At 34.6% G+C, this 27,196-nt stretch overlaps 1 protein-coding gene across 12 annotated transcripts in view; it reads right to left on the reverse strand.

The window, feature by feature from the left end:
* The window catches only part of NBEA (neurobeachin), a 486,663-nt gene that overhangs the window by 245,164 nt on the left and 214,303 nt on the right, over positions 1-27,196 (reverse strand). For all 12 annotated transcript variants that reach the window (XM_021377858.1, XM_021377912.1, XM_021377833.1 and 9 more), the window contains one exon: positions 11,191-11,252. In XM_021377858.1, coding sequence (XP_021233533.1) covers positions 11,191-11,252 — 62 coding nt within the window. The remainder of the gene's footprint in view (positions 1-11,190; positions 11,253-27,196) is intronic.

Here is a 27,196-nt window from a genome sequence, read left to right on the forward strand (position 1 = left end):
CAGTGACTGAAGCAAGTCTAGTGATATAGTTTTAGAAAGAAATTAAGTCTCCCTGGTATAATACACAGTTACTCCAAGAAACCAAGCAGGAAAGGATTCAGCTGCCTGAACATAGGCACTTAGTGCCATTTTGATTACATTTGTTCATCCTGTGTTCCTGTGTCTGCAAAAGGTGAAGGTTTTCTTGCAAGTTTTTTGTCAGATATTCCTGCTCAATGTAAATGTCTCAGATACTGTATGATGTGTAAACCAGTTAACAGGATTGTTGGCACCTAAAATGTCACCAGAAATCTATGTAGTAGAAAAAGAATTTCTCCCCCCGTCTTCATAGGTGGAAAACCTTATCAGTTTGTGCTGAAAATGTGTGAAACCTGCTCACATATCTACCAAAAACTAATGGAAGAAATAACAGAGCAGAACCATAAAATACAGGATTTAAGGTTCATGCATTCCATCACTATGAACTTGCCATATATTCCAAGACTCCCTTAATCTACAAATAAGGGATTACTTGTGGATTATTATTACTACTACAATTTCCTCTAAGCAGAATTTAATATAATAAATTCATGACCCTGGGATTTGAATTCTACTTTTGAGTGGGGAACCTGGTTTTCTTTTTACCAGTTTCTTTTCAAAAGTAAAACATCTATAAATGCTAAGAAATGTAAATTTTATTTTGCAACATCTGTTCAGATCACTGCATGCACTTTAAGAATGAAAGTAAAGACTTGATGCTATATGCTTAAATAACGTCAAATGGTTCTGAATAGATTATCTTAGTTTCCACAGTAGATCTTTCTCACTCTCAGTGTGCAAGAAGTAGAAATACATAAAGAAAAGTAATGGATGCAGTGACCACTGGAAAATTTATGCTATAGACAAGTAGAATCAGAGCATAGACATTTAGTTATTAGCAGCTAAGTGCTCAGGTGATTTTGATGTTCATATAATGAATCTTCTGGGACTTGAAAAAAGAGTTGGGAGACTTTTCTGTGCATCAAAACCGTTGTTACCAACCACATGCTTTGCCAAAATCTTGTACCAGAGAACTTCGTCTATACAAGAAGAATGTGTTTAATTTTATTCCCTTGGCAAAAATTTCCTGCTTGATAGGGCAATGTGGATGACTAATACTGCTTGCAGTATGCCTCACAAAACAAGATATTCCTCTGCATTACAGGCATAGGATAGAAGACTAAAGGATTGAGACACATTTAGACTAACACACATAGTGTTCAAGAGTGACAACACTTCATTGTAGTAAAACAGAATGAGGCTATTGAATTTCATTTTTTAACTTTATTGTTGAAAAAAAACAGTAATTGTCCTCATATGCAATAAATAAATATTATAACCACAGACATTTAATTAAATTACTGTCCACTGTGGTTATATTCTAAGTATTTTATATTATGTAAACTTATATTGAAGATCTCAAAAATGTACTAAGTGATTAGAATATTGGTAACTCCCCTCAACAGGAGGAGCGTGGTCTCCTCCCTTCTTCTGATATTGATGTTTCCCTGTTCATTGCAGGGGAGTTGGACCAGAAGACCTTTAAAGGTCCCTTCCAATTCTAAGTATTCTATGATTCTAAAAACATCACTGCATGCAGAAAGTACCAGTACACATTTCCTGACAGAAGGTTCAGGATGGATACATTTACAAAAAATATCCATGCATAGGATGAAAAGAAATGAAACAACACTGGGATGACAGTAAAAAGTGCAAACTTCTAGACAGTGAACCATAACACAGCACAGATATTACTTAAAATTCAGGCTTCTTTCAAACTAGGATATTAATTTCCTTATTTTCTGGTATTCTTACAATTTTTACTTTTGAATGTATTTTCCTCATCCTATTTCTTTAAAGTTCTAAATCCCACTACACTAAAAAGAACTCTTTTTTTCAGTTTATGTAATCCTTCTTTCCAAATCAACCTCTGCTTGCAATCACTTTTTTGATTTTTACTTATGACAATTAGAAATTTTTCTTTACAAAATTATTATTTTAATGTTACTAAAAATCGAATGATAAATCTGATATGTTCAAAATAAATGAATAATGATTCTCAGAGTTTTCATATCTATACGACAGCTCTCATCATTTCCAATTTCTTCAGAGTCTAAAATATCTTCACAATTTGCAAGTTTCTGAACAATTACTGACTACACAGAAACCTGATCTAATAATCACCCTACAGGAATGATAATCTCGATCAGTTTCAGCTTGTCTGGAAATTTCACCTTCCGATGCACTTAAATAATCTTGTTTTTTTTTTTTTGTCTTTTTGTCACACTGAATATTTATTAAATCTTCGGGTCTAAGATGTCAATAACCCACTTGATATCTCAGTTCTTTAATTAATGAATTTTAATTGTTACTTCTTGACAATTTAGTTATATTGATTCTCTTATTTCTGGACACTTTTATATGTTTGGAGAAAAGTTTTGCATTGAGCTGTATAAGTGCTACCTTCTATCAGAGTATGGAAGTGGAAATTTTAAAAAAAAATGTGTTTGCAATTCCAACATGAATGTAATTTACCTTGAGTTTGAACTCCAAGTTGATGTTGCCTCCTAAAATCACAAATAACTCACTTTATGTCATCCAAGCAGAAATATTCAGAGGAAACATTACAAGATTGAAGGAAATGTTTCTTTATTGCAGAAATAATATGCCCATTAAAAGTAGTTATGAGCAGAAAAGCTGACTGATTCCAAGATACAGCCTCATAAAGTTTTGAGCAGCTTGTACAGTTTAAGATCATAGGACTGTCTTTCCCATTCCTGGAAGAACTGAGCTAAAGATTTTGGAGACTAAAAACTTTCTGTTATTGTTTGGAATGAAAATGAGAACTAAGAGCTAAGATCTAAGAATTTTATTGCCCATATTCTTCTCCCTTACTAACATATATACTACTAATAGATTATAAATAACAAGTATTTTTAGTCTACTCTTTCAAGTAAATTTGGAATCGATTTTACAATTTTATGATGGTCATCTTTTTAAAAATGACTATTTCCCACAATAAGGAAGATACAAAATGACTGATGACATCCTTCTGGAAGGCAAATCTGCAAGTATTGGAATCCACTAGGCTTCTGGCCAAATCTCAGAAAGAAAAAGGAATACGAAACTTTCACAACACAATTTATGTGAATATGACTTTAAAAATCCAGAAAAAAAATGATAGGAAGTTTTAGACTTCTATTTCACAAGACTCATTTTCCTTTTATTTTCTTGACTTGGAGTAATGTATAGTAATCTTTCTTTTTTCTTGGAAACACACAGACCCATTGCCCTTCAAATCACCTGTGGTAATTGCTCAATTTATCTTGAAAATGAAGTCAAACACTCCCAGAGGAACATTTCATTGGTACCTTAGAAGAAAAGAGAAAAAAATCCTCTACTGCAAAAAACATTTACGTTATCCAAACAATACTAGAGAAATGGCCAAATTTATTCAGATGTTACTATAGTAACCTTAATTGCTGTGTAGAAATTCTGCCTATCTTCTGAAGCAGATGTATACATATGTTAGAAAATACACACATCCATAATTTTTAGAGTTTATTTCATTACTCGGAAAATAGTTCTTCCGTTAAGACATTTAAAAATTATTAACAATTTGTGTTACTACATTTGGCTAATTGTGCTAAAACCCAATCCAGTCACTGATATTAAAGGTAGATAACTAATCTGATAGGACAACGGGGATTGGCTTTAAGCTGAAAGAGGAGAGATTTAGGTTAAATGTTAGGAAGAAATCCTTTACTCACAGGGCAATGAGGCACTGGCACAGGGTGCCCCCAGACGCTGTGGATGCCCAATCCCTGGAGGTGCTCAAGACCAGGTTGGATGGGACCCTGGGCAGCCTGAGCTAGTGGGTGGCAACCAGGCCATGGCAGGGGGTTGGAACTGGGTGGGCTTTAAGGTCCTGTCCAACCTAACCCATTCTGTAATTCTATGATTCTATGAATCTGAAGTTTTCCAAAATACGTCAGTAAAGAGAAGACTTTTTGATGTACAGAAAACTGCTCCTTACTTTGCCTCCATCATACATAAAATGACATCCAACAAACTATATATGTTGTGCTATTCTCCAATAATAAGTTCTTGTACCCTCCCTCAGCCCTTAAAAAAATACCAGCTGACACTTTCTGACTTTCTAGGTGTTTTCCTCTAGTGTACCTAAGATCTACATAAATTGTAGATAACTTGATAGTCAGGGGAAGACACCATGTTGTATGCGAAAATGAAGAAAGCAATTCTTAACATTTTCTGATCCAGCCTGTTTTGCCATGTATCTAGAAGAGGTTCAGATCAGCATCTCACTGATGCATAATAAGTGTACTTCTTAATATTTTGTTACAAAAAAAAAAAGATACTCTGATGAGGATGGGCTAGAGAAATTACCAGAAGTTTTATGATCATTCATATGTAAATAAGATATAGAAGAAGAGATCCTGCCTGCTACTGAAGGCAAAACACAGAATTAGCTATCTGGGTGTACTGGGATCTGGAGAGACATCTCACAGACTAGTCAAGTAAATAGGATATCCCTTCTAGATGGAAAGAATACACTGATGGTTTCCATTTGAAAGTTAGATCATCAGAAGCAGATGGCCATTACCTGAAGACTGAGATAGGGCTGGAAGACATTCCATGCATGGATAACGAATTAATGCAAGAAAATTATTTGACACTCCTTTAGCTTAAAAAGACAATGTAAGATGCTCATCTTTTGAATAACTTCCAGACCTCCAGAGAAACGTTAAGCAAAAAACAATAATCATTTAACTTCTGGATCAAAAGAAAATATGAAAGATAAATAAGTTTTTCACTTTCCACGCAGCACCAAAGATACAAAGATTCTATTGTATTACTTGGAGTTCATTTCTGGTTTTGGAAATTACATTCAATACGTACATCAACGTATGTTATGTACACCATGTTCTGGATTATGAAGAGCCCCATATCAACACTCAAATATAAATACATGTTCATGTTGTGCCATGTTTGAGATTGGACAATGACACAATAGTAATCATTTTTCTTTCTCACTGGACCTTTATAGAATGACAGAAAGTACAGAAAGTATCAACTTTAGCTAAAAGTTTTCATTGATCTTAGTTTTGAGCCTGTGATAAAAAAATGGAGTTAGAAACTGTCGCTTTGAAGTTACATGACTATTTTCATAAACCTTTCTATACAATGCACTATGTGTGAAAATCTCTGCATTTTTTTCTTTCGTCTTGATTTCTCTCCCACCAAATGCCAAAATTACTTTTTTTTTTCCCACATTTACTTAAAGAAATTATGATTGTCCTGTTTCTTTTCAGATAGCCTTTATTATGTATGAAGGCTGCTCTGAAAGTAATGCCTCCTAATTTATGATATCTGCCCACAACATCAGAGGCAGATGTTGGTGATATGGCAGTAGAGGTTGAACCTTCCCACCAATATCCCATTACATTTTGTTGCTGTGTGACAGATGGCAGCAGAGGCGCAGTCTGACATGGAAGTGCATATGAAGCAAAGCTGTGTCGCTGTATTCCTCCATGAGGAAAAAATGGCACCCACTGACATTCATTGATGCTTGCTGAACATTTATGGAGACCAAAATGGATGTAAGCACAGTGAGGCAGTGGGTGGTGCGTTTCAGCAGTGGCGACAGTGATAGTGGGTCACCTCCGCTGTTGTATATTTTTTGTGAGCATGGCATGCAGGCTGGTAGATTAATTGTTGATGAAAATGCATAGGTAATGGTGGTGACTATGTTAAAAACCAGTGTTTTGTAGCTGAGAATACGCTCTATCAAATAGTGTTATTGTGCTCTTTGTATCTGTTGTAGTTTCCATGGAAATAAATAGGAGACATTGCTTTCAGAGCAATCTAAGCATTTGGAATCAATCCTTCAAACATCTAAGCATATACCTAAAGTAATCAAATAAATTATAATTAGTTAATTTATGTTATGAAATTAATCATATGCTCAAATAGTTTAAGGACTGAAACCTTTCTGATATAAGATATGTTAGCCACTTGTTAAGAGCTGTTGCTTTCATGGCCATACAACCAAATAAAACATACTGTTTCATCCAGAGGTACTTTTAATTTTGGTCTATAACTGATGTGACTGTTTCTACCATTGTATGTATTGGTGAAAGGAAGCAAACAGGAATATGGAGCTAGGTACAGAGAAGATATGCTTCCTCCAACTGTGTGCATCAGGCCAAACAAAGACCAAGCTGAATACTGAAACAACAGCCAGTGAGTATGATTCCATTAGATGCAGAGATCTGAATTTACAGCTTTCTACCATGAAGACATGGGTAGTGTTTTCTCTCTCCTCTGTGCTCCCAGATTAGCAATCCTGAAGACTTGTCTTTGATTAGTTCTGGTGGGGTTTGGACAAGAACCTCAGCTTAACCTACTAAATTAGGAAACAAAAGTCTGAACGCTCTTCCTATGTTTCGGCAACAGTCTTACAAATGTCATCATTTGTACAAAAATAGGGTTAGCAGAGAGGAAGATGCAGGACAGAAGCAGTGTAACGAATCCAAAACTACCTGAATTTTTTGAGTTTTTCTGTATGCAAAAAAAAAAAAAGATCTTTTTTGATTAAGTATGTACCGAATGTCTGCCTGTCATATAGGACAGACAGACTGGATTCAACACAAGCCGCTTCTGACTTTCCAGGTTAAAGACTAAACCATGTGGACAGACACAACTCATAAATGAGGATCACATTGTCAAATAAAGCTTGAAAAGCTTAGCTGAAGCCCAGTTTACCCATTAATTATATACTGAAGTTGTCAGGTTATGGATATACCCTTGATATGGTTTGCTTTCTTTGAGACACTTTCAGTTGGATATTTTTTCATAAAAGCAAACTACTTACAGAATCTACATACTGCATAACTATAAGAAGGACTGTGTGTTATCATTTACTTGAAAATCTCCTAACAGGTTTTAATTAAAACATTTCTTAGTTATGTATATTCCTTCTCTACCTTCCCTCAAAAAGTTTTTCTAGTAAAAGCCAATTTAAAATGGATAGCATCTATAAGAAATATTTTGCATCAACATAGTGTTTCAGAAGCGATTATTCTTATTCTAGTTTTTGTATTTCCTTTGGAGGCTTCTGAATTACGATCTCGATCAAATTTCTAATGTGGTGGGAGGAGAAATCAATAGAATGAATGATGCACTGAAAACTACTAAATCCTGAAATTGGTTGGGTATTCTGAATATATTCTAGAACTGCAAGTGACAGCATTTTTTCCTAGAGCAACCATTCATATTGCAGTTTTCCGTTTTTAGAAAGGTGAAGTGGCACAGTGCTTAAATACTAAGCATACTTGCTGTTTAAAAAAATAATATTCCCCTGTTATTAGATAAGGTACAGAAAAATACAAGTGGGATGAGATGAGACTATCCTTTGGGATAACATCATTCACTTTCTGCAGAAGCTACATCTCCAAAAGAGAAACACTTGCAAAAGATCCGGAAGTAATTAGAAACTATTGTGCTGTTTGGGCTGAAAATAAATAATAATAATAAAATTATTGAAATTTAAATCTGATCCAAGATGGAACTACACTGCAAAGTGTTTTTTTTTTTTAATGTATAATTTATTGAAGAAATCTACCACTTCAAGAGTAACACAGCTGTGACATACTCAGCCAAGCTGAGGGAACAAAGACCAGCTAATCAAGCACAGATCTTGTCAAACATAACACATCTTCATCCGTTTTACATAAAATAGACTAAATCCAGGTGAAAATGCCCATTTTTATGAAAAGTGAAAATCATTACATGTTTATGCATTATGCAGAAAAAATATATATTTCAAATACTTAAATGAATGCTTTTAGTTTATGTAAGAAATAAAGAAAATACAGCCTTCAAAGTAAGCTAGATTTTAATCTAGTGAAGTAGGGGACCCTAGAAAATAAAATAAATGGGTGAAGGGAAGGAAATTATAATAAAAGAAATATTCTAAAAATAAAACAAATATAAGTTTTTCTTCTTTCCCAAGCCCCAGAATGATGCACTATCCTTACAGGAGTTCCTTTAAAATTTAAAATGTATTTTTCACAGAAACTCTGAATTCCTTTGGGGGGAAAGAGTTGATTGCATATCCCTCCGAGTCTAAAAAGCTGCCCATATGAACTGAATTATCCATGACATGTACCTTCAGACAGTTGTAACGTGATATTTCATGTAAATTTAGACCATACCTTGGACATGAGCCGCTGGCAATGTTGATTTTATTCAGGAGCTCAGATAAGAAAAAAAACTCTGACATCCTTGCTAATCTGTAGTCGTTAACATGGAATTTCCAACATAAAGAGCATAAAAGCATCTAATTTGCTGTAGCAAATGAAAGGAAAACAAACTTCGTATTTCCCTTTCCTTTTCAATGTCTAAAGTTACTCTGTTCTGTGCAAAGAAAATTGTAATTTTCAAAGGTTTTTGACATCATCATCATCTATCTTTTGAACGACACATTTCAAACTTCACCTAATCTGTAGAATGTCATTCAGTTTGAATCTGAAGGATTTACCCATGGTAAGAAGAAAAGCCCTAGTTATGTTAGGATTACTAAAAAAAAATAAATGCAGTACTTAACATAGTCTTCCCAGTTCATATTAATCAATTTATACACAAAAGCTCAGGTAGTGCTCTCTGTTTTTATACAGAGACGATTTAACTTCATTTTTCATTCACAGCACCTCCTAGTCTTCTGATGTTAGTTAGAGGCTGGATTGTGTTATGTTTTATGTGCCATTTTCTTCTAGCAATATTCTGAATTTTGTCCTATCAGTATTTCTAAGCATTTACCTTGTGTTTTCTTTTGAAACACAAATTTAAAAATTAAATAGAAAACTTCACCAAAAATTTTCATGCAGATGAGCAGAACTGCAGGTTGTTTAGTACACCTATAGGATTAAATACAATATTTTGTGCAGATGCAAGGCTTTTTGGTCAGCCTCTACACCAGTACAGCCCCCTGTTGACCAATGCCTGTAGGAGCACTTGACATCACTCCACCACCACCGTTACAACATTACCTTCTGAAGAACTTGAAATATAAATAGGCATCGGGATGCAAAATTGTCCTTATTTACAAGTCAAGGAAACAACCCTAAAATATCAGCTGAGGTATAAGAATTAAAAGCTGTTATTTCCCCAAGTAATTGGATAGATGGAAAAGAACTCTCAATCAAACACTGAAGAAAATCAATTAACGTATAGAATTTTAAAATGATTAGGCTCTTTATATTGTATTAGGATTCAGATGAAGCTTATTTTTAACATAGTCAAATATTTTGAAATTATAAATAACTGGTATAATAGTCACAAAACCAACAAATTGATTTAGCTGCATTTGCTACATTGCTTGACTGAGTTGTCTAAAGAAAAAGCATTGCAGAAAGAGCTTAAATTTCTCCCTCTTCCTTTCAATCAATATCTGAGGCAAAGTTTCATCTCTAGGGCCCTTAATGGCAGGAATTCCTGGAGCCAGCAAATGAGTAATGTTAAACCTATGATTAGACGATGAGGCCATCAAAGACACTAGACCCTAATGCTTCATTCCACTTTATTCCAGAGAACTGCAGTAAAGCCAAAGACTAGGGAAGAAAGGACTATAAGTTATTCCTTCCCTCAAGTAAAGGTTTCAAAAGATGTTAAAAAGAAAAAAAAAAAAGAGATTTCATGACATCAACATAAGGCTCAAAAGCTTTAATGGATCTTTTGGAATTTTCCTGGAACCCAGGACTTAACCATTAGGTAACAAATTTTTCAAGTGCTCTGCTGGAGAGGGTTTGAAGTTCAAACCCCACTGAGAGTTCCTGCTAGGGATGTATGTTTCTTTTACTTTTCCCTAACCAATATCAGTCCTGGCTACGCAGGCAAAAAAGAATAAGAAAGAAAAAAAAAAAGAGGAAGAAAAAAAAAACAAAGGAAAACAAGATTTAATGATTTCCTTATGACAGCAGCTTGAAGAAATGCAAGCTACGGACTGGCAAACAGCAGGTAAGTTGGAACTCCTTCCCCCACCTTCCCCCAAAAGAGTTGTAAATGTTAATTATTTTTAGATGGATGCATCAGTAGTAGATCTTCATTTCAATTGCCACTGAAAATGTATTTCTTTTTAGTACATTTTTGGTCCAGTTACTCAAAGTTCAGCTGTGAATGCTCAAGGAAAACTGCAAACAAGTATTTTCCCTTGGTAATAATGTAAAGAGTTAATGTGGGCATTTTATATATTAACCCAGTATATATTTCACTGATATTTTAAATCTATGAGGGACTTGATAAATGATACACTCGTAGTAAGTCTTTAGAGAACTGAAAGAACTTTTGAATTATTTGGATCTGTTAGGCCATTGTATTTGCCTTGTATTACATAAAATGGGTTTGGGGATAGCTTATTATCGGCAGTTTAGTGTAAAAAGCTGTATGCGGGAAGTTAGCCAATAACAGTCTGGAGAAATAAAATCAAAATTGAGATGTAAAGAATCCAAATAGTCTGTGGAATTATTTTAATTTTGAGTATTTTACCTGTGAGAGCTAATCAAAATGTTAATTGATTCAGATTTCTGAGAAACCAATTACTGCTATGCCAAAAAAAAAAAAAAAAGCAAACAAAAAAACTATAGAATTTTTTAAAATAGAAATACTCTACCTTTGTCACTTCTTAAGGAATACTTAAGCCATGTTCCTCTGCTTTTTGTATACTGACAGCTATATAAAATATGTAGTATTTTATGTCGTGTACCAGAAATAATAAAGCCACCATAAAGTACTGTTTAATGAAATTAATTCAAAAGACAGATTTTAATTATGAAAAGAATATTATCTTCATGTATTGGAAATAAGAACTGGCTTGAGAGAGAGTTCACACACAGGAAAAGTGGATAATGTACATCCATACAGTTCTAAAAAACAAATGCCAATATACTTTGCATACCCTGTGAATATAGAAGCACTATGCTGTATATATATATTTTAAAATCTATAACCTATATGCTACCAGAAGAGATTAGTTTGTATTTTCCTATACGGGAATGGAAGAATGGAACAAACAGCAATGCACAACTCACAGGTTGGCAGTAGTCCAGCACTATGATAAAGAGCCATTAAAATTACAACCAGAGAATGTCTTACCTGTGAACACAGCAGCATAACAAGTTCAACCACGGAAGTACTCGACTTCATGCAAACCAGACCTACAAAGAAATAGTCAAAAATGAATTTAAAAGACTACTAGTATTTAGTAACTATAGCTAAATGGTTTCAGAAATTCAATGAAATGTTTGTACTGTATTTTTTAATTACTCAAATTCAACAAAACGTGTTTCAGGCTAAATTACCTAAGAATTTTAATTTCAAACATAATAAAATGTTCAGGAACTGTCAAAGAATCACCTTAAAAAAAAAAAAAGCCATACCAGGATCAGTACAGAGAGTTGTTTGATCATGCCTTTTTGTCTTTTAGCTCAGATTACTATTTAGCAAAATAAATAAGAAAAATCTATCAAGCTATCTATTTATGTCATCCAAAGCAAGTCACTTTATGATAAGCATACGAAAACAATCTTTGAAAATCGAATCCCGTAAATGCTTAAGAATAGCCGAATCAGATATTAACAAGTAGGAAGTAAGGTCTCTGCACAGAAATTAATTCAGGTTTCATCTGGCAACTGACTTTGAAACTTTGAGTAGTAATGAAAGAGATAATCCTGTAAAATCTATTTCCAAGCAAATTTAGAATCTTTGTAGTTCATACTTCTTGAAAACCTTGAATTCTGCAGTGCAGTCATTGCTCACAGTTTGTACTTAATTTAAATAATCATTATTTCACATTACCACAGTTTTGAATATTTTTTTGCAGCTTTGGAGATGCTGATTAACTTTCAGAGAAAAGGATATAATGTCCAAGTACTTAAAAGATGTTTTGTAAAGAGAAGAGAAGGAAATTACACTTTTAACTTTGGTAGCTGCTATGGGCAATACATTGAGATCATGGCTTAGGGCTCGGAAGTGCTTTTTATGTGCCATAAAGACGATGAATACACAAATAATAAGGCTTACAACTAAGGAAGTTGAAAAAGAAGCCGATGTACTTTAAGTAGGTTTCAACAAACAGCGATTAGGGACAAAAGCCCTCCTACACAATAGCACATATATTTATTGTGGGTAGCAGATAAATACCCTTTTGTGCCCATTTTGCTAACAACCCCATCCCCATTGTACAGTAACACAGAACACGCTGTAAGAAGCCACTAGGATTCCATTCTATCAGATATATGAGCAGACAGTTAACTAATGAAATAAGAGGCAGATGTGAAAAGCTCATTTAGAGAGACAATTGCAGTAATTGATCAGCTATTCTCATGCTCAAGTGCTTGAGGATCAGAAAGATTAATGGGATGCTTATCACCTGCACGCTACCTCCACTGTTTGAAAACTGACAAAGAAAATCCAAACAGAAAAGTAAACCCAACAGTTAAGCTAATGAAGGTAGGAGCAGAACAAATATATCAAATATTTTATCAAAGAATAGGTTTGATTGTGAATTCATCTCATATGAGGGCAGCTCTGAAAGTAATGCCTCCTATTTTATGATGTTGGCCCACTACGTCAGAAGCGGATGTTGGTGATATGGCAGTGGAGGTTGAATCTTCCCACCAATATTCCATTACATTTTCTTCCTGCGTGACAGATGGCAGCAGAGGGGCAGTCTGACAGAAAGGTGTCTGACATAAAAGTGTATGAAGGAAAGGTGTGTCACTGAATTCCTCCATGTGGAAAAAGTGTCACCCACTGACATTCATTGATGCTTGCTGAACATTTATAGAGGCTAAAACATGGATGTAAGCACAGTGAGGCTGTGGGTGGTGTGTTTCAGTAGTGGCAACCACCAATAGTGATCACCTCTGCTGGCGCAGATTTTTACAAGCACAGCATGCAGGCTGGCAGGTTCATTGCTGATGAAAATCATAAAATCATTTGAATTGGAAGGCACCCTTAAAGGTCATCAAGTCAACTCCCCTGCAATTAACAGGGACACCTACACCTATATCAGGTTCCTTAGAGCCCTGACCAGCCTGATCTTGAATGTCTCCAAGGACAGGACATTTACCACCTCTCTGGGAAACTTGTTCCATAGCTAACAGTGGTGTCTATGTTGAAAAACAGCGTTTTGTATCTGAGAATTTGCTTTATCATATACCATTACTGTGCACCTTGTACCTGTTGTAGTTTCCATGGAAATAAAGAGGAGGCATTACTTTTGGAGCAACCTATGTACTTTGTAACGCTAAAAAAAAAAAAAAAAAAAAAAGCAAAAACAATCAACGTACAAACATGTTTTCTGTTGCTCACTCATCTTTTTCCAAAATCAGAGTTCAGGTGTATTAGAACAAGGTCTAGACAAAACAGAGCTCTCGGAACCAAACTCCCATGTTACAGTCTTGTAAATTTATATATATCTTTACCTTTTGATTTCATATTACAGGCACAAAAGTCTCTAGAATATATATTAATATATACATTAAGAAAAATAAACCAAATAAATGATGTAACAAAGGTTATACGCTATGCGTCTGAAAAACTAAGTCATGCGTTTGCATGGTTTCCAAAAATTAAAGAATTGATGCAAAACCTCCACTTTAAACAGACAAAACAGACACGCATAATGAATACTTCCTGGTTGCATTCATTAAATTGTAATTTCCAAAGACATTTGGTGATATTTAAGGCATGAGCTTCAAGCAATGTAAAATAAAGTTTGGAGCGTAGAACAAATGTCTGAATGACAGAATGTATGCCCAAAATGGTACAAAGATAGGATAAGTACACGCTATTATAGAATCATTGAATCATAGAATCCTCAGAGATGGAAGAGACCTTTAAAGGTCACCTAGTCCAACTCCCCTGGAATGAGCAGGGACACCTACAGCTCCATCAGGTGCTCAGAGCCTGATCCAGCCTGACCTTGAGTGTCTCCAGGGACGGGGCATCCACCACCTCTCTGGGCAACCTGTGCCAGTGCCTCACCACCCTCACTGTAAAAGACTTTTTCCTTATATCTGACCTACATCTACCCTCTTTAAGCTTGAAACCATTTCCCCTTGTTCTGTCACAACTGACCCTACTAAAGAGTCTGTCCCCTTCTTTCTGGTATCTCCCCTGAAAGGTACTGAAAGATACCAAATAACAACGATAATCTAGTTGTAATTGCATAAACACTTTATAATTAATAAAACAAGACTCTGAAGGCAATAATAATTACTTTAGTGCAAAGTTTTCCATTTAAAATCATAAGAATATTAATATGTTTTGCATAACTTTTTAAAACCCTGATTATTCTAAGGGCTGAATAAAATGATTGTCTGATCTCAAATTGATGGCTTTTCTGTTTGTCTGGACATCAGTTGATAACTTCTTGTATACAAGATCTAATCAACCGTGAGATTGAATGTGGTATTCTGGCATTGGAAGGGAGAAATGAACTGGTTTTGGTAAAATTCTGAGAGAATACAGACCTGATATCTAGTTAGCACATCGGCACACCCATTCATTGTAACCAGCTCTATAATTGCCTGCTGATGAAATAAGCCACTGATAATATCCATTAACACCTCTGATAACCAATGCCATTTGAAATTAAATGTCTGAAGAGACAGATTTTCACGTCAAAATTGAACAAATAACTAACGTAAAAATGGTAGTACTTTTAGCATGTGAGAACAGAAAGGGAGTTAGGAAAGCCCCATAAAAGAAGCTAATGGTGACATAGATACCAGGAATGTCCTTTACAGAGAGCTCAGCCTAAAACAGAAGGAACAGATTAAAGTGTGCAACCCCCTAGTTATAAATAAGCAAAGATAGGACAATTCTTAATAGAAAATGGAGAGCCACATGCATCTTGATGAATAGGAAGAAAAAAATGAAAGCGTAAATACTTTCTATTCACCTTTTTATTTAAGTTCTTACAGTGTACATTGCTTGAAGAAAAACAGAGTATGGAAATGCAAAACACTCAGATCAGAGACACTGTTTCACGTCATAAGTCTCTTGCTTATCAGCCTCCTACTCACACTTCAGGGACTCCATCTGCTTGAATCATATGGGGGAAAGTGTGTGCCCTCCATTATATGCTCTATTTCCTCCTTTCTAGCTGCCAAGCCGTCTATTTTTGTGTTCCTTTTGATTCTTTCCATCTTTGCTTATTCCTGATTAAGCGGGAAAGATTTGAAATATATATTTTTTCTGTTACACAAAGCACAATTAATCTTCACCTGTCAAAGGCATTGTGGAGTCAACAGCAGAGGATGATAAAAACAGGTCAGAATTAATGGAGGACAGATCCATTTGTGACTGTTGGGAAAAACTGACAATGCAAGCTCTGGTTTATGAAAATCCCACATAATCAAAAGTTGTAGGAGTAAGTTAAGGAGGAAGCATCATACCTCTCCTATTGAACTAGCATAATGTTGCTTTCATAATCTTTTTTTTTTTTTTTAAATTTCTGCAATCCTCTGTTCTAGGAAGCCTAGCTTCTGCAAAATGCTTTAGAGTTGGTACTAAAATCATTTTGTTCTTCAGACTGTAGATATTCTACCAGAAAAAGCAAAAGGGGAAGAACATTTTACAGGCTGAAGAGAAGGAAGAAAGTGATTGAGGTAACTTCATAAAATCAACAGCAGAATTTATATATAGCCTGAATCAGAATAAAAACAAATTTCGTAAGCCCAAAATGCAGGAACAACAGCACTTATTCTGCCTTATCATACTTTTTGGGATTCCACAGAGATTTTCAGTGTTCAAAATTTTATTAATATAATGAGAAACAAAAAATGATGTAAAGCTTTAAAAAATAATGGCTTCTGTGATTGAGGAAAGCATAGAAATCTATTTTTGGTTCTCTTCCCCCACCACTGAGCTCCAATAAGAAGTATTTGCAGTTCAAACTAAAACTATTGCCTGCATTCTTCAGCTGCACATAAGTTCTTCCTATACCATCTGTATCAAATGCCATTAAGGAAGCTAATGTAATTACCAAAATACAAGTGGATATTTCCTGCATACAGCAAGGTTAAAAAGGTCACTGTCTAACTGAATAGAGTACGTGCTCTTTATATTTGCTGTTCTTAGTGCTTTTCTTCATAGACTATTCTCAGTCCATTGAATATAACCACCAAAATTCAGCATTTGATGGCAACAATGACCACATATATGGATACAAAAACTGGGAGCATCAAGTGCATGACCTTAGCTAATCTGGAATAAATGATGTATGCCTGACAATTATCTTGAAATGCTCTGGTTTACATGACTTCTTTTTCAGTGTTCTTCCGATGCCCCAAAGATATGCTAATTATTTCTTTTCACTATTACTTATTAATGTCTAAAAAAGATTAATTTCAACATTACTATTTTAGTCATGCCCGTGGCATTAATCAAATCTTGGGTTCAAAACCTCGAAGTCACCATGCTGAACTAGTCGGTGTGAATTTCTACTGCAAAGAAATATAATGGAGGCTGATAAAATCATTTTTAAAAAAACGTTACAAAATAAGATCATGGTTTTGAACTTCTTTTCATTATTATTAATACAATGTGTGTATGAGTCTAACTGAATACTACCACAATTTCATCTGGTATTTATCAAAGTTTGACTGCGGTTTCTTTCAATGATTTTACTTTGTGTCAACTTAAACCTTTATTGGAACTGGAATCAATTGTAATATTAGCAAAAGCAAAAAGATAGAAGTTGTTATATCTTATGTAAGCTTAGAAAAAAAGATGTAATTAACTAAAGTTTAGAGAGTGCAGAAACTGCATAAATATTTTACTCTAAATTAGGGTTTCAACTCAACTGAAAAGCCTCAGGAACAAGTAAAGAAAAAACTTGAGGGAGTTTACACAGTTAGACCCAGTCACAGTGAAAACTTGGCCTTTACAAGATATCATCAAAACTATAGGAGCTTTGTTTTATATGACAAAATAAATATATTCTATTTTATACATTATTTTATCAACGTAAGAAAAGTGGATATAACACAATTAGAAATGACCATAAGGTCCTAAAATCCTAAAAGATTCAGAAAATACTAGAACTCTCCTTTTTTTGTTAACTTATATTTCCATATGGTCAGCTATTTTCTTTCCTACTGTTAGAGTTTTTCATGTACTTTAAACAAATCTGTACTGTTTCAAGTTGTTCACTATAACTACTGGTAACTAAGTACTGTATCTGCTGCTAAAATCCTCGCTGCCTCATGTGAAAAGAGACAAAATAGGAATTTTGCACAGGTAATTGCAACAAATGAAGTATGTGTTTTCATTTTTGATAGACTAATACTCATTTCAAAATTTGTTAAAAATGGTACAAAAAGTGTAATGACAGTTAATGCTGGTGACAGAAACTAATGCATATTTTTAGCTTTGATAACACTGTGAAAAAGTGATTGTGATCTTTTCATTGGAAATGCAAGTTTTCTTTCAATTTTGTTATTGCAAGATCTCTTTCTTCTGCTAGAAGAATCACTGTAAATGATTCCTTGAAATATTTTACTAAATTGAACTTAGAATCCAAGAAATTAGCTTAATTTTTTTTTTTTGACCATTAGTTAAAATTATTTGGAAAGTTTAAATCTGCAGTATTCTTTCTTTCTGTAATTCAAAGAAACCTGGATTCAAATTCATGGTTCTAATCAACATAGTGGTTGCTAGCAAGTTCATCAAAGATGTGAAAAGTATGGAGGAAAAATATAAAGATAAGTGAAAAGTTTGGAAATATGTAAAACTATTAACTGAAATGATTTTCCTTTTCCAAGTGAAGTGATTCTTAGAAAACAGACGCACAAAAAGAGGAATAAAAACTATCACACAGAGTAAGACATCCAGTTTTCCAGAAGAAAAATAATTTAGTAGCTACTGATGAGGAATAAGAATTGCTTTTTCCAATTTTAAATGACTTACAGTGCAAAGAACTGCATACTGGTCAAACTTTGTATTTGATGGACTGTTTTTCTTGAAGGAGAGAAAAAGGGTGAGAATTTAAAAGGATGGTCATTATTCCTCCAAAAGCAAGATGTGTGTTAAACAGAATATAGTGTTTTGCAAGATTACACTCAAATTGGTTTTAGAACTAAAAATACATGACTATTCATATGTATATATATATCACCGTTTGTAGATGTTTAAATTACACAATTAGTCTTAATTTATTAAAAACAAAAGTTTGCAAATATTTAGTGATAACAGATAGTCTGCAGATAGAAATCACAGTCACTTTGCACAATAATTATAGCTCCAGAATAATTATAGCTCTACTTTTACTAGATGAAAGGAAATGCTATTCCAAAGAAAATATACTCCCTAAAACAACAAAGTCAGGCTTACAGATTTAGCAGTTCTCTTCAGTAGCCTTGACTGGCAGAACACAACATTATCACCAATTCTAGGGACCAAGAAGGATTAACTATAGTTAATACTACAGACCATCCCTTGTGTAGGTAGATCTCCTTTACAGAGCAAAAGATGGCACAGGAAAACATGATGAATGTGCATTTGATCCAGTACTTTTGTAGTCAGTCAAGACCATTATATTTCCTATGTTTTGGTGGGAGATCATGGTGGTGGTTGGTGGTGGTTGTTATTATCGTTATTATTATCACAGACACAGCACAATACATGTGATACACATTGCACTTAGTGCCCCAAAGTACAGGAGAAATATAAGTTATAAAATAAAACACCTTTAAAATAGTAACAGAAATCTCTATAACTTTTATTTTATGATACAAATCCAGATGAACTCTAATAGGTCAATCTAAACAATAGATTTTTAATCTATTCAAACCTGAATCAATCTTTTCAGTCCATTTAGTTAAATTTGAAAAATAAAACAGATTTTAATACACTTGGATAAAATTAAATATATCAATAATGCTATGTAAGAGTTTCTGGTATTACATTCTTAAAGTAAGAAAAGCTATATTTCTTCATGACTGCAGTTACTAAAAGGAATCTAAATGAGGACTATAAAATATCCCAATAGAATCACAGAGTGGCAGAAATTCTTGAGAGCAGACCCACAGAAAGGGGATTTATTACAATGTATACATGAACCACGTTTTAAAATTACAGACTTCTGTACTCCGGTCCTGTGGTCTGTAATGGTATCGGCAAAACTGATCCTGGTGCCACATTACGCTGAAGAGTCTAGTCTTGTACTGATGTGTGGAGTTCTTGTCAATTTTCCATTACTGTCAATGGATTGCACAAATAAGTGATCTCCTCATTTGATGAATGAGAATTTAATCTATACAATAAAAGCCATCACCACCACCATTCAGTTTAATATCTCAGTGAAGATTTTCGAAATGGATCCAATTCTTCAATAGAGCCTGTGGCAATTCTTTCCTTGGCCAATGGTCCATTCAGATTTAATCAATACTTGCATTTGTGTTTCTCTGCCCTTCTCTTAAAAACAACATTTCTTTAGATGGATCTCTTTTCAAGTATCTGTTCCGATGTAAGGAACAATCTAATGCTATCAAAATGCTATACTTGATCAGTTTTAAAAATCTTTCAAAATTAATATCAACGATCATATGTCAATTTAGAAATTGCTCTAATTAGCAAAATGGCACAAAATTATTCTCTTCACATAAAATAATACAACTTAAATGTTGATTATAGGAAACCAATTCCCTGTTAAATTTAAGTGCAACAGATTTTTTTAACAATATGATACTTATAATTTAATTTAGAAAGCAAATGTGTTTCCTCCTCTAAAGTCCTCTTTTAGGAAATAGATTAAAACAACCAAACCAGAGATCAGACTTCACTGCAGCTGATCAAACTATAACACCTCTAGTCTTGAAAGTGTCCATAAAATCGAACTATTGCTTTTCAGTTGAAGTGTTTTTTCAGATAGATAAGTAACCTGTAAATTATTATTACTATTATTATTACGTTTGATGGAAGCTGGAAGCCTGGAAGAACTTAAAAATAAACTGCATTCAGACTGAGGTTCTGGAAAATCCAAGCCTGGGCTTGGATTAATCCAGGAGGAATCTCAATGAAGACAATTCCATTATTATTATTATTATTATTATTATTATTATTATTATTATTATTATTATTATTATTATTATTGGAAACACCTGAGAGCCCAATATACAAAAGCAAATATGATCCTGGAAGTCTTCTGATTCCCTCTTCTATCTAACATTACTGTTCACTGCTCTTAAAACTTGTGCCTACATTTTTGCCGCAGCCCTTGCCCTGGATATTTTATTTCAATGGATTGGATGAGAAAAAAGGAATGGAAAATGCTGAGTGAAATATTTTTTTGCTTAGATGGTAATTGCTGCCTGATAATTTGATAACGGGGGGGGCGGGGGGAAATCTCAATTTCCACAAAGGACTCTGCTGACCTCACTTGGCACACATCGGATGGTACTCCTATCCTGAAGCCCTTCTGACAAATAGTTATCATTTTAAAAAGAACCTCTCAAAACACAGAACTACACGCAGCTACAGATGTCTTGAAATAACTTGCATTTCTTGTGTTTCAGTTTCCTTTATTTACTTGACAGTAACATTGTTATAGGCTCTCCCTAGACCTGCTTTGACATCACTTTGCTATCTTAATTTGACACATCACAAGTGTCTGCATTGCCTGACAAGTTCTTTCAGCATGAGGGTTTCCAACTGCAAGAAAATCTCCACAGACAAACATCACTATTAGTATAGGATTTGATCCTAAAATTCAGCATACCAACAGACAAAAATAAGACATAATATATAAGACATAGAAATTTAACAGTTTTTTTGCCTTTTTTTCCCCTGTGAAATTAAATATTGACATAAAACTAGGTTGAACACAGTAGAGACAGTTCCCTTTTAGTTCTCTTAGTTCTTGCAAAAATAATTCTGATTCTGTAAGGAGTTTGTAGACATCTAGATGAATAAAGCTTGAAGGTTAATTAATGTTTATGCCATTGTAACACCTTTTCCTATCAAAAATAAATCTTGAAAATATACCTACTTTTAAAACCTTCCAAACGTTGTGGTTTCTCAAGTTCAGTCATTCAAGAGTTTTGGCAGAATATTTTTTGCTACTGCCTTGGAGGCACAGAAGCATGCACATCCATGTCCAAAGGGATGAACTGCAGAAGTGCCTTTACCTCATAAGAGCAAGTAAGAGAGCTTTGTTAAACTTGGTTACCGATTAAAAGGTTTCAGTCTGGGTCATAAGAGCAGGTGATAAGTAGACAGAAATTGAAGGAATATAGAAGGAGAAACTGTGACCAGCCCTAATGAGATTAGTTTTGTAAAGAAACTGGATGTAGAGACTGGGGAAAAGGATTATTAAACTACACCTCATGAGAAATATATCTTTCAGGGCAAAACCTGATACAGAGATGTTATTTGCACCCTATAGTTTACCAGAGCTAGGTAGTTCTCTGGAAAATACTGCAAGGATAATAAAGTAGATTGATTCCATTTTTAAGCCTGTAGAGGACAAAAGGTGGGGCAAATACCAGTAACTGTTTCAAGTCCAAAATCAGGCAGAGTCCCCTGCTGAGTTCTGAATGATGAATTAAGTGGAATAAGAACCGGAGAACCTCTGCCTGTAGGGAGCTTCAGTCACAGCATGAACATCCTGTAGATACTGAATACCTTTTTGGCACACCACCTCGTTTTTCTTTGGACATGGACAGTAGAGGAGAAAATAATATGTGTAAAAAAGGTGTCTGTTCTTAAAAAAGTTGTACAATAGTTCTTTGGTCCACTGTAACCATGCAGCACTGCTGTATACCTGATATGATGAGTCCACCTACAGGTAATGTCACAGTAGTGCCTGAATATGTTAATTTTCTCAAGAATCATTTAAAAACTATTTACTTAATATAACATCAAATAGATGTCTTGTTAATCTTTTATTTTTTCTCATTTTCTATGAGTCAAGCTTTACAAAAAAAAAAAAGAAAAAGAAAAAGCTGAAAGTTAGGATGAGAAGACATCTGATCTTAAGACATAGGAGAAACACAAAGTCATCAGGGAGGGTATTCTACCAGTCTCTTAAGGCAAAAGGACCTGTCCTTTCGAAGCCTTAATGGTTTGCAACTGGCTTGCAGCCAAAATGCTACAAGCTTGAAAAAGTTGTGGAAAACGTGCCCAATACTGTTGAAGGTAAGTGGGATTTGAGGACCACAATCAACTCCCTACCTTCCTCAATACAGGCTCCAGTATTCTGTGCAATTCTTTATGTGCTTTCAAAGAGCAGAAATTGGTATTGTGTTTTCAAACAATGTAATTTCTATGGCAGTGCTTTCAACAGAAATTTAATGATTCCAAGCATTCAGTGGTTTCTGTTTTTTTCAAGGACAGTTTTCAGAGATTCTTCTCAGTAAATTTTACTTTGTATACTAACCAACACCTTTTTTTTTTTTTTTTTTTTTTTTTTTTTTTTAAATGTAGCTGATTCTAATCTTTACAATTAATCTTACATTTTCAGTCATTTTTCTCCCCTTTGGTAAAGCAATAGAACCATACCAACTGCTAGCTAATGGGACTATACATACTTTGGATTTAAGAGATGCCTTGATTATTAATTAATGTAACAATGGTAATATAATCAAAGACATATAGACAGAGTGCCAACAACTATTTCTGCACTTAAGTTACACTGGGACCACACAAGCCAAAGACAAAAGAGAGGGCAGGAGCAGTTAACCCTGTTACATAGTCTAATACATCTTAGTAAGTGTCCAATTCATTAGACAGGGAAAGAGTGGCTCATATGTGTAATTAATTATTGGCAGGTTTACGTTCAAGAAGGTGCCAGATGCTATGCATCTTCTAGTTGCTATCTGGATCTCTGATCTGTAATGTTTCCTGCCATGTTAATCATCTCCTCAGAACATACTTCTGTGCACAGGAACTTCAGAAATGCAAAGTTAAATCTTCAAAATCAGATCAATGTGTGTCCTCTTCACTTTCTGGTATTTATAATGAAGTCTTTTTAAAGTATCAAAAAGGCTTCAATATGTGAAAGAAAAACGTTCTGAAACTGGTGTGGAGGCATTTATAATTTGAAGATTTCACTGTGGATAAATAACAGAGACTGTGCTGTGACACTTGCTCTTCAGTTCCTCTGAAAGCAAAATTTGGGATCTGTCTTTTCACTAGTAACATATTCTGAAAAAGTGTGAAAGATGCAAAACTTTGAAACCTGACTCTGCCGGAGTGCATGTAAAGAAATGGGTAGATTTGAATATCCAATTAACCTTTCATCATTTTATTGTTCCTACCATCCAGTCTTCTGGAAAACAAGTGTTATTTTCTGCCTCCATCAGTACTGAACTTGGCAATATTCTTCAGTAGGAAACACTTTCAGTCCCAAGGCAGTCAGAGAAAAAAAAACACAATATGGAGCCTTCCAGTAAGATGATAAGAACTAATCACAGACAGAAAACTGATTACAACCAACACATCAAATTTGAACAGCTAATAAGTAGAGGTTTCAACTTCCTTATTATTTTTCCATTTATAAAGGGCCACATGTAGATTGGATTTCAATCACCTTCAATAGTTTTAATCATATCAGCTGGAGGATATCAAGGGTTTTCTTGTATTCTTTAAAAGTTAGCATGAAAATGAAAATATGTAAAAAGCATCCTCAGAGTATAAATCAACAATCAAATCTTTTAACGATATAAAGTCACTTAACATACAGTTAGTAATAACTCATGCTTTTAAACTTTCTGATGTCATCATTCCAATCTAGTTATCTAAGCAAGGCTTATTGAAAGTTTTCAGATAGTAGCATGATTTCAATGGGATCTTTTTGCAAGCTTTTTCAGCACAAGATAAAAAGAAATCCTGATCCTGACTGACACACTACAAATGATGCTAGCCTGACCACTGCAAAACATCTTTCCCACATGAACATTTTTTAACTTTCACCTTGTCTTCTAACAGGAATCCTCTGATGTCCGGTAGGGTTGAGATCATATTGCACTCTCTCCTAGCCTGCAGCTCAGCATTCAGTGATTGTGCTTCAATATCACTGGTTTTATTGATCCTTCCCTGTGCTATCTGTAGCCTCATAACAACACAGTATTTTATAAAATCTGCAGATGGACCAGATGAGCCTTGTTCCCTTCATTCACTACACAATGATAGTATGGCCCAAATGGTAGTACAGAGCAGATGCAAGCTGATGAAGAAAAATTCCTGTAACTTCTGCCCCAGCTAAGTCACTTTTGGGTATCATCCCTTTAACCAGACATCTATTTTTATGAAAATTGTAGGTATCTTTTAATCATCCTCTGATAAACTGCCTGAGTAAAAGGCTTGTCCTTGCCGCTCAGTGTGCCCATGTAAGACTCATATTCACAAGGAACCATTTTAATGTATATATATGGCTATGCATTCATACACTGAAATGTGAGGACCAAAATTTAGCTGGCATAAGCCTTACATCATGCTTGTCCAAATAGACAAGGTTCTTTACGCAGAGAAAAGAGAAAATGTCTCACAGGCCACACTAAAATGAGCTTCAGAGTGATGATTAAAGAACTTCACTAAAAAATGAAAATTATTCTTTTATATATATGTATGTGTATATGCATATAAACTCACGAAAGAGGCTTATTTCATAGTGATCTGAACAGACACCTCAATGCCTCAAAGACACGGTATATTCCCAACAGCTTCAGGCCAACAAGCAGAAAAGCACCTTTTCTTACAGATCTCTGCAGATATCTAGCTGACACTATGGTATGTCTGCTGTGACCATATGAATAACTGCAGAGATTGCAACATTAGAGAAAATGTTAATGCAAACTTAATACCGTAACATGCAGGGTATGGCCCAGAGGAAATGGGGATTCATAGCTTTCAAAGCTATATTGAAGCACCAAAAACATTTGGCAAGTACGTTACATTTTTTCTCTTGAGAAGCTAGATTCATAAAGAAAATTTAAACCTCTTATATAAGTCCTAGTAAAGTTTTCCAATGTTATTTACTCTCATTATGCATTCAGTCACTAGAAAGACTAAGATATCTTGCCTTATCTAACTTCTTTTTCCACACATAGCATCAGATTCACCCTTCTTTTAGTACCTTGGATAAAATCAGTTGCTTGTGTTGTAGTACATACAGTCTACCTATCTACTATCCATCAGTCACTCTTGTGCCTTGTTCTTTATTTTCCCCACTGCTGTATGCGCATATCAATCCTGAAGTACTGACTACAGAACCAGATGGTAGTAGGGAGGCTGAAGTTGTGCACAGAAATGAATCTACTCTTCCTAAGCATCCATGGATTGGATGTGTCTTTGTTGCCTGAGAACTGAGTTAAGAGAGCTCAGAGTATACTACCTACTGCAATAATCTCTACATTCTTTTGGTGGCTTATTCCGTCATCCCCTATCTTCTGTGTCTGTGTTCTTTGTTCCTAGAGATTGGATTCAGCATTTGGCTGTGAATTTTTTTTTCTTGAGTTTCAATTATTCCAAAAAATGATTCAGCATCTCTCTTCATCAAAATGACTTTTCTTCTCATTTTTATAGCTTTATCTAATCAGTTAGCTTTGCCAGAAACAATTCAATACTGTAGTCAAGATTATTAATAAAAGTATCAAAGTAGGATGAAAAAGTGGCTCAGAGGAATTTCAGCACCATGAATAGTTTCAGTTTTTACTTACATGCTGTTAAATTTCAATTCAAGTAAATTTTAAGGTCATAACACTATGTTAATATTCACTTTCTGTGTCACTTGTTAATATTTCATTCATTTATTTTGTTCAGAGCATTTTTTACTTGCTGTGCCTTAGGATGGGAAGAATTTCCAAAAGTCTTATCTTGAAAGAAAACATGGAGACACAAACAAAAATATTTTGTATGTGGCAGAGTGAGAGTGCAGAACGAGCAGGAAAGGAACATTCTGCAAGTGCATGCACTCATTCTGCTTTGTAGCATCTGTGCTTCTGATTACAACAATAATATAAATGTGCTGAAAAGTTTCTAAGAGAAAGCCAAGGGCCATTTTAAGTACCTAATAGTACTTTTTTTTCTTCTTCTTTTTTTTTTTCCTGAGGAAAAAATAAGGGTCTTCCTTCTCAGGAAAATTATTATTCTGTTTTTCCTAATTCAAAACTCGGTATTGTTTGAGGTAACCGCAAACAGTTTGTGTCTGCACTGGTAGATGCCACAGTGATGTTGCACTCAGATCTTTGGGAGCTTTTAAAATAGTGCCATTTAGCACTTAAGTTCTATCTGTGGTTTCCAAAGGAATGTTTTGGGCAATTTTTTGATTGTTTCAAGAAATCTCCTGTCAAATACCATACAAAGCTAGTCCGTCACCTTTTCTATTGAATATTTTCATAAGGCCATGTGGTGAGTTAATGAGAAGAAACAGTTTCTACTCCTATCAGCAACAAAATGTTTTCTGTTTCATCTGATTTGAATTGAGTATGTATCAGAAACATATTAAATGTACGTCAAAGAATTTGTAAGAGCTCTTTTGGAGAAGGCGTATCTGGCTGACACTCTCCCCAAGTAATCGTACAAGAAAATAAAAAGCATTGGTAGTTTATTTCGTATCTCAGCAAAAAGAAGGGAAAGGATCAGATGTGTCTGTCTGTGTTTTGTTCTTGGATTTACTACAGTTTAAGACACTCAGTAGAACTGTACTGAAAATATTTCTACTCATCTGTGCTTGACAAAAAGAAGATATAGCTTTTCTTTCAGATACAGATCATGTTACAGTTGCCTGTAACATTTTCACCTAAAAGCTAGAATGTTGTAATGCACTTTGCATGGAAAGTATTTAGACCATATGGAAACTAGAGTTAGTGAAAACATACCTGTGCAAGTGTTAAATGGAACTCCACAATGAGTATGGCTAAGCTTAAATATGTGACCTACCCATATTGCATGTTTGTTTCCAATCAGACTCTATATGGACAATTTTAACCTTTGCAACTTCTGTTCTCTGAGGCATTAAAAAACCTCTGTTGATGAACCACAGTAATACTGGCCTGTTTTTGGTATACTTTTTTGAAGCTATTTGCAGTCAACTGCAAATCAGTCACTTTTAAACTATCATTGAGGACACTTTCTATGCATACAATACTCT

This window comes from Numida meleagris, chromosome 1, assembly GCF_002078875.1.
Source record: "Numida meleagris isolate 19003 breed g44 Domestic line chromosome 1, NumMel1.0, whole genome shotgun sequence".
In the NCBI taxonomy this organism is placed as follows: Eukaryota; Metazoa; Chordata; class Aves; order Galliformes; family Numididae; genus Numida; species Numida meleagris.